The 9606-nt window shown below is 42.0% G+C and overlaps 1 protein-coding gene across 1 annotated transcript; it reads left to right on the top strand.

Annotated features, from left to right (window-relative positions):
- Positions 1-7167: 7167 nt before the first annotated feature.
- B3GALT1 (beta-1,3-galactosyltransferase 1) lies at positions 7168-8148 on the top strand (the record flags this gene model as incomplete). The annotated part of the gene is made up of 1 exon (XM_082840977.1): positions 7168-8148. The coding sequence occupies one exon, from the start codon at positions 7168-7170 to the stop codon at positions 8146-8148; it is 981 nt and encodes a 326-aa protein (XP_082697103.1).
- Positions 8149-9606: the final 1458 nt, after the last annotated feature.

A 9606-nucleotide genomic window follows, 5' to 3' on the forward strand; every position in this document is an offset into this window, starting at 1 on the left:
AGCTGACCAGGAGAACTGTCCTTATTCTCAAGAAACCAAGTCAGTATTTCAAGAACTGTTGGCCCCAACCTTTTGGAAAATTGGCCACATCCCTGACATAGCTTTCTCAACTAATTAGTGTTTTTAAGGGGGGGCCCAAAGGAAAGAGAAGTGGAAGGAACAAAGGACTGCTTAAATAAAATAAATAAACTGTCCCATATTCTTCACATGATCTTAAAAAATAATCTGAACTAGCTTTTTTAAATGTAAAAGCAAACCAAACTTTGTGTCCCGTTTCACACTTGTGTCTCATCCCCCTTTGAATGCTAGTTACAAATTGTTCATCCTTTCAAAGTTAATTTACCAAAACCCAAGGATTTACCTGTTTAAATCAAGAAAATAAAATGTGTGGAGGAGTGAAGTCTTGTCAAGCAAAGTATTTCATTTTGTTGCTACCCAGGAAAGTAGTTGATACAGGTGGAATTATGTCTCTCCGAAAAGATACACTGAAGTCCCAGCCCCAGTACCTCAGAATTTCTGTGACCTTATTTGGAAGCAGCGTTTTTAAATGAGGTCATTGGAGTGAGATCTAATATGACTGGTGTCCTTATAAAAAAGGGGAAATTTCGACACAGAGACACATACAGGGAGAACGCCAAGGAAAGATGAAGGCAGAGATCTGGGTGATGTATCTACAAGCCAGGAGCACCAGAGATGTCCAGCAGACCCTCAGAAGCTAGGAGAGAGTCATGGGACAGATTTCTCCCTCAGAGTCCTCAGAAGAAGCCAACCCTGCCAACATCTGTTCAGACTTCCAGCCTTTAGGACTGTGAAGCAATGCATTTATGTCATTTAAGCTTCCGCTCTGTGCTGCTTTGTCATGGCAGCCGTAGCAAACTAAGACAGTAGATAACCTACCTATCTAGAAGCTGAGGGCATTTGCAGGAGTGGGCGGAATGGCCACAGCCGAGAAACATGAAGCCAAGAAAATCCAAAAAACGAGGGAGGGGCAGAGGTCAAAAACCAGAAAGATGCTCCTGAGGAAGCATTAATTCCAAAGATCCAAGCTGAGAAACATAAACTTAGTGAAAGACTCAAGGACTGAACCAGAACTAGCAAGACCTTCTATTCTCAGATCCAGTGTCACCCCCTCAGAGAGACCAATTTACCTAAAGTAGCCCCTCCCCGTTCCACCTCTGTTCAGTCTCCATTCCATTGCTTCACTTTATTTACATCCCGGCACTTATCTCTACGTGAACGTATTTTTGCATTCATTTATCATGTGTTTAATTTCTGCCTCCCTCTCCTAGAAAGTAAGCTCCCCATCCATCTTAACCAGCTTGTAGAACAGTGCCTGGCGTCAACAGGTGTTCAGTGCATCTCTGATGAACCAATGAAGAAGCTATTATATTCCTTGAGACACCAGAGTGGAAACAGGCCGTTTGCTGGGGCCCCTGCAGCCTTGCCCGCGGGTGTAGGGCAGCTGATATAATTGTCAAGCCAACTCAGTGGTAACCGAGGCTTAGGAAATCAGACTTGACTTGTGCCTGCTTGAACTATGATGGAGAAGGACATGAACTTGGCACCCAGACTATGCACAGGTCACCCAAGGGACACTACCCACTTGCTCTTGGGACTGACCTCTGGCTCTACAACAGAACTTTTAGCAGATTCAGGGGCTTTTTAAAAAAATAAATTACTCAGAATAAGACTATCCAGGATGCGATTTCTAGGAGAAACATGTGCTTCTCAAATTGAAAATTCTGCCCCATTAACTTTCTGAAAGGTGAAGGTGCATGGTTACCGAAGGTGTTCTGTGAATGAGGTAATCTGCAATACAGTAAGGCCCCCGGGTGGAGGGGGTGGGTGGAATCTTTTAAATATTCTAGTTGAATGTTTCTTTCTTTTTTTTTTAACATGTTTATTGCAGTATAATTGCTTTACAATGGTGTGTTAGTTTCTGCTTTATAACAAAGTGAATCAGTTATACATATGTTCCCATATCTCTTTCCTCTTGCGGCTCCGTCCCTCCCACCCTCCCTATCCACCCCTCTAGGTGGTCACAAAGCACCAAGCTGATCTCCCTGTGCTATGCGGCTGCTTCCCACTAGCTATCTATTCTACGTTTGGTAGTGTATATATGTCCATGCCACTCTCTCACTTTGTCCCAGCTTACCCTTCCCCCTCCCCATATCCTCAAGTCCATTCTCTAGTAGGTCTGTGTCTTTATTCCCATCTTACCCCTAGGTTCTTCATGACCTTTTTTTTTCTTAGATTCCTTATATATGTGTTAGCATACGGTATTTGTTTTTCTCTTTCTGACTTAACTTCACTCTGTATGACAGTCTCTAGCTCCATCCACCTCACTACAAATATCTCAATTTCGTTTCTTTTTATGGCTGAGTAATATTCCATTGTATATCTGTGCCACATCTTCTTTATCCATTCATCCGATGATGGACACTTAGGTTGCTTCCATGTCCTGGCTATTGTAAACAGAGCTGCAATGAACATTTTGGTACATGACTCTTTTTGAATTATGGTTTTCTCAGGGTATATGCCCAGGAGTGGGATTGCTGGGTCATATAGTAATTCTATTTTCAGTTTTTTAAGGAACCTCCATACTGTTCTCCATAGTGGCTGTATCAATTTACATTCCCACCAACAGTGCAAGAGTGTGGAGGGATTTGTCTTTAATGGATGACAAGTTAATGTGTCATCAGCGTCTGCAGTTGTGGTAGGGCTGCTAAAAGGAATAACAAATGTTTTGTGTTTCACTTTCTACTTTACTGATACATTAACGTGTCTGTTAAACAGGGTTTTTTGTTTCAATCCTGTAAAACTAAACGAACCCTCTGGAGAATTCTGCTGTGTGACACTCAGCTTCTTCCCCAGAACTTTTCAGCTGATGAATTTTCTTAGATTTTCGGTGCACCTTTGTCTTTGAGTTTTCCAGGAAGAAGATAGAGTTCTCTAGCAAGAAAATCTGTACAGTGTAGTCACTAACCCAAAAAACTGACAGCAAGCCTATGTATCTAGAAGGATTGATCAATGTATGTGCCTGGATCCCAAATCATGAACTGATGGACTGACAGAATCCCCTCGCCACATTAGAACTTGCTCTTTGTATCCTAATACCATCTATCTGTATTACACTCTTTCCCCGGAAACTCGACCAATTAATACCTTTAACGTATTTGGAAGTAAAGCAGATGTTACTTTTGCCCTTATTTTATACCCAAGGCTGCTAAGGCACAGAAAGCCACACAGCAAGTTACTCAAGGAGTAAAACAAGGACATCTGGCCCATTACCATCTACTTAATCCAACATATATGAAATTACTCATTAGCATTAAGTGCACCAAGCTGCTCTCTCCTGTCTTGACTTATGTTACTGTTTCTGGTCCAGAGGTCTATTTTTGTGCTTGTTTGGCCACCTGAGAAGTTGGTTTGGTTGTGAGCAAAAAGGACGTTTCTGAGCACCCCGTGCTGCGGGTCCACATTATCCTTGGCCGCTCTTCAGATTCTGCCTGGTTCCTGTTCCCATTTCAAATCCTCTCTGTTATTGGTGACCAAGATGTAACACTGTGCCTACTTTTGTTCTCGTCTGAAAAATAAGTCAGTAGAGAGAGTGATTCTTTCAGTGTGTGACTGTGTGTGTGTGTGTGTGTGTGTGTGTGTGTTTTGCAGGACGTCAGAGAAAGGGAACTGCAGTGTTTCTGAACCATTTCAATTTCTAAAGCTCTCCCCCACCCCCGGCATCTTCAGGCTTTAATGTGCTCTTTGCAAATCATCATTTTTTGATGACCAAGGATCCCTTCAGAATTGGTGTAGTGCGGTGGGTAGCAAACCAAAAACTAGAAAAAAATTCAAGCGATGGACACACATCACTTGTGTGTCCTATGGATCCTGGGAGACTAGCAGCCTGAGATAATCCCTTCCACCCTGGGCTTTCTCATGCAAGATTTTGCCTGTTGTCCTAACAGGCCTTAGGAAACTTGGGATGATTACTTACCTGGTCACTCACCTGTTGTGTGATCTTGAACAAGCCACTTATTATCTCTAAGTTTCCATTCTCTCATCTGTAAAATGGAGAAAATATCTCCCTTGTAAAACCGTGAGGAACGAAACTCTGTAAAATCCATGGCGTTGAATACAGCGCATAGCACAGTGCCTGGTGCACTATACACATTTTTAAATGAGGCCTACAGTAACAATGGTACGAAGTATCATGTTTGTTAGCTGTCTAGGGAAGAATGCTCATTCTTCTGTGAAAAGGGTTTGTAAATACATATATTTTATTCATGCTCTCACCTATTCCTCTCATATTTCTCCCTCTTTTAGCTCTTTTTAAATTGCCCAGCTGCCTGTGTTTATGGAGTCCCTTCTCCTGGAAAACCATACAGAAAGTTATCAGATAAAACCAATTTTTGCTTATTCTTCTGGGGCACAGAGCTATGGGAGATAGATATCCTTAATATGGAAAAATGAACTGCTCTTGAAAATCAGTGGACAGGATTTGGGGAAGGTAGAATCCTCCCTTACGCCCTTTAGTTTGCAAAGATGGGTAACCAGCTCCTCGGCTAAGAAGAGTTTCTGAGCACCACTCACCATCTGACCCCCGCCTGTCTCCACAGCCACCACCCCATCGCCCTGTCTTCTTCCTTTACTCTACAGCCCTGGCACACACTAGGCTCTCTCATGTTATGCCTTTGCATATGCTGGTCCCTCTGCCTGGAATGCCCGACCCTCATCCCGATAATTCCTAGATGTCCTTGAAGATTCAGCTTAGATAACTTCTACGAACTTTCCATGGCATTGTCCCCAAGGCAACCTCATTGTTAGACTCTGGGAGCGGATGGAGCGTGGGACTCACACTGCAATTTAGGAGAATGGTCCCTTTGGAGAAGCACTCTGCACAGTCTGCAGGACCGTCCCTAGTTCTCCCATGCCCTGTCCACCAGCCCACCTCTCCTATGTACTCCATTAGCCTTATGATGAAAATGTCTATCCCACTGTTTTAATCATTCACTTGCCGTCTTTCCTCCTAGACTGTGAGTTCCTTGAGGAGGCGTATGCGTTCTGTTTCTGTTTTTCCAATACGTTGCAGCACGCCCTTAACCCCGGATTGATAGCCTGATTAGTGGCTCCAGAAGAGAACTTGGTAGAAGCCCCTTCCAGGTGCTGCTTTTGGGGAGCCCCTTCACAGTTCAGTGATGGGTGGCTCACAGTTTAGTAGGAAAGTGTGAAAGGTGACAAGGGCTATATGATGATAAAGGTAGGCTCATAAGAATCAGATCCTAGGCTAGGACAATGGTGGAGAAAGTTTGGTTTCTAGTACCATCTTGAGACTCACTCACGTCCCTTTGGCATTCAAATGGAGTCGACGTCTGTGTATCCCAAGGTGAGAAACCCTTTTCTAAACTCTCTGTTGCTGATTTCTCACACTTCCTTTGGCTTACTGCTTAAAGTTTCAAAGCTTGCTGCACAGCACATCCTTTTTATCTTTAGAGCAGAAATTCCCTCCAGAAGGCCAAGGATACTGGAGCCTATATTTAGAGAGTACTTAATATGGGTCGGATGAAGGCCTGACTATGCCTAGAGTCATGCTGCTTGAAGCCATTCTAATACTCATTTAGTTAGAACCATAACTGCGCTGAGTCACGGCTGGTCTCATACGGATCATATATTCACAGTCAGTGCTTGGCTTAGACAAGAAGATGTGTATTACCTCTGCTGTTGCCCATCATGTCTTTTCATTTCATTATGACTATTGTGCTTGGAAACATGATTTTCAATCTGTAATCCCAGTTAAATTCTTTCAACACAGTGTATACATTTAAGTGCCTAGTTTTCTTTAAAGCAGACTTTGGTGAAACTGATATCCATTATCGGCTATCTCTGTCCTCCAAGACACATTTTGCACATTTCGATCTAAGAAGGAAGAGATAATTTTTTACATGAATTGTTGTCGTAACCTGGCATATATTTTTGACTGACACGATAGCAGCAGAAGTTCTAGAAAGGATTACGGTTCTGAAGGACAACTTTTTAATTTGAACATCAGTTAAAGTGCTCTGTCACATCTCCATTGAATTTGTGGCCCCCCAACCTCAATGGTCTCCCTTATTATACTCCTGCCATGTTTACAGGCAAGTGTAACTAAGTAAAAAGAATTAAAAGAGGACAGTATAATTTCACCAAAGGAACATAAGGGTGAATTGCTGAAAACCACAAAAAGCGATACCATTTAGATCAGCTCCAAAATGAATGCTGCCCACTCTCTGAAGGACAGTAGGGCCATGGTCTCCATGCATGAGGGGTAAGGATATTCTCCATACGAAGCATTACAGAAAACTGAGAATGAGGGGCTAACATTTGTGAGAGCCAAAATAAGGAAAAAAGCGAGAAAAGTTGGGAATTACTTCTAAGTCAAAGCCAAGGAAGACAATTTCAGCAAAGATTTTCCAGTGGTGATCGACACATTTTCAAGAACGGGGCTAGAGAAAACAAGGAGATGTTGAGAACTGATGACTTCATCAGAATCAAGCAAACCCAAACTTAGACTTGAGAAAAATGGAAGATATGAGGCCATGGGTGACATTTTCCTGGTTGAAAGAAGACTTTAGCATCAGAAAGTATTGATATTTAACTGCAAAGAAGGCCTCTTGTGAAGAGGGGGAATCTTTTTTAAAATTACGAATATTCCGTTTCCTTCGTGGTTCATCTATAGTTTATAATGTATTTGCTAATACCATGGAGCTATGAATATCTGTAAACAACTCCTATCAAGGGAAGAAAGGTAGAATGCTTGTGTCAGGGAGTTGTCAATACTGATGGAAATGAATGCCTGTGTTTATTTTAATCAGCATGGGTAATCCTTATACCCTTATTATGTTTATTTGAGGATGTGAAATGACTAAGTAAATCTGAATGACAACTGTACTTTGATTTTGCAGAGTTAAGAGGAAGATTTATGAGACATGGACCCTTGTATCAGATTTGGAGAAAAGTAGAGTGAATACAGAGGTGCCAGACGGCCACTGAGACCCATGGACAGTCCTGCACTCACTCTTCTCTGTCGAACTTTAAGATTTACTAGTAATATGCTACCTTTGCCAAATGAAAAGAAACTAATGCCGAGAAGGCATACTCTTCAATATTGGGAATAGACGTGCTCTCAAGACAATGGCTTCAAAGGTCTCCTGTTTATACGTTTTGACAGTCGTGTGCTGGGCCAGCGCTCTCTGGTACTTGAGTGTCACTCGCCCTACTTCTTCCTACACTGGCTCCAAGCCGTTCAGCCATCTAACAGTTGCCAGGAAAAACTTCACCTTTGGCAACATAAGAACTCGACCTATAAACCCCCATTCTTTTGAATTTCTTATAAATGAGCCCAACAAGTGTGAGAAAAACATTCCTTTCCTCGTTATCCTCATCAGCACCACCCATAAGGAATTTGATGCCCGGCAGGCGATCCGAGAGACCTGGGGGGATGAGAACAACTTTAAAGGGATCAAGATAGCCACTCTCTTCCTCCTGGGCAAGAACGCTGATCCCGTTCTCAATCAGATGGTGGAGCAAGAAAGCCAGATCTTTCACGACATTATCGTGGAGGACTTCATTGATTCCTACCACAACCTTACCCTCAAAACCTTAATGGGGATGAGGTGGGTGGCCACTTTTTGTTCAAAAGCCAAGTATGTCATGAAAACAGACAGCGACATTTTTGTCAACATGGACAACCTTATTTATAAACTACTAAAACCGTCCACCAAGCCAAGAAGAAGGTATTTTACTGGCTATGTCATCAACGGAGGGCCAATCCGAGACGTCCGCAGTAAGTGGTATATGCCTAGGGATTTGTACCCTGACAGTAACTACCCACCCTTCTGCTCGGGGACCGGCTATATCTTTTCAGCTGATGTGGCTGAACTCATTTACAAGACCTCACTCCACACCAGGCTGCTTCACCTGGAAGATGTATATGTGGGACTGTGTCTTCGAAAGCTGGGCATCCATCCTTTCCAGAACAGTGGCTTCAATCACTGGAAAATGGCCTACAGTTTGTGTAGGTATCGCCGAGTTATCACCGTGCATCAGATCTCTCCAGAAGAAATGCACAGAATCTGGAATGACATGTCAAGCAAGAAACATCTCAGATGTTAGGATTTTTACCAATGTAAATACGTTTCTTTTCTTTTTTAAGAAATGAGGCCTAGGGTGTAGGTATTTTACAGGTGTCACCAGAGGAAATGAACTGGTGAAGGGGTTTTGTAAAAAGTGTTTTTCTTCCCACTCCTAGTTCCTTTCTTGGATTGCCAATTTACGCGTGTTAAGCTCTGCTCATAGAAATAATACATGCGTTAAAAGCACCAGATTTCATTCTCAGGTCCTGAAGTATTGCATTTATCTCAAAAAGCAACTTCCTAACAACTGCTAGGATTTACCATACTGTGCATCTGAGATAAAAATCTGGTTCTGGGAAACTAGAACTCACGGTAATGTCTTCATATCCTCTCTGCAAAAGTAAATAAGTAAATAACTCTTTTTCAAAAACAATTCAGAAATAATGCACAGTCAGGGAGACACACTGGATGTGATTATTAATATTGTGTGTGCTGTTACATTGAATTTTTACATATATTGCCACGTAATGTGTACAGTATTTGCAGTTCCACTAAGAAATGAACTTAGGACTGGCAGGGAGGCTGCAGTTAAATAAATGGGAATTTAAACTTGAGAATTAAATATTCTGTATGTTTGGAAGACAACTCTGCTTGCTCATCCAAGGATTAAACCTGGTCAGCGGGTAGAATGTATATAAAATGCTACGTAACAAAATAAACTGGAGAATTTTTTTTTCCTGCTCTTTCAGAACAAACATTACCTCCAAGGAGATTTTGCCAAATGTAATCTCACCTGCTTCCCTCCATACAATGTCACTAAATACATTTCACACTTTCTGGCTCAGGCAGATACGTGTATAGAAATAAGTTGGTAGGAGGCCAGAAGGACAGTATATCACATGGAGAAAAATATAAATTTACGTGTGCGTTACAATTAACAAAAGCTTGGCACTAGTGTCAGATGCCCCTTCCATACCTTTGCAAAGCACATGAGAAACTATTTGAACAGGGAGCAATGTTACTGAAGGATTTAGCCCTGCTGTTGATAGATGTAATCTCTCTCACATCTGAAACATCCAAGTACCTCTAACAGCAATGCTGTTTGGGGGTGTTCTGCAAGCTCTGTTATTGAGGTTTATAGGAAGGAAGGGTGGGGAAGCTTGGGTTCAGGTTCTATTGCTGCCATCGTGTGGGTCACTTAAGCAGGCATCCTCACTTTGCTGTGCTTCCGTTTGCTCATTTATAAAACGGCTGGAAAAAACACCTACCTCGCAGGTGCTGTGAGAGAAAATCACATTTGCTAAGTATTTTGGGATCCTTGGTTTAAAAGGTGCTACATAATGCAATGTATCATGCATTATGCTAAATGCTAAAATAATTACATAATTACAGTGATGGTCATCACTAGTAACATCATCTTAACATAATATCTGTCAAAATACAGATCAGATATGAGCTATCAGTGCACCTGATTCTTCTAAGATTTTGACTTTTCCTT

The sequence above is a fragment of the Leucopleurus acutus genome (genome assembly GCF_964270905.1).
Source record: "Leucopleurus acutus genome assembly, chromosome: 6".
Lineage (NCBI taxonomy): Eukaryota > Metazoa > Chordata > Mammalia > Artiodactyla > Delphinidae > Leucopleurus > Leucopleurus acutus.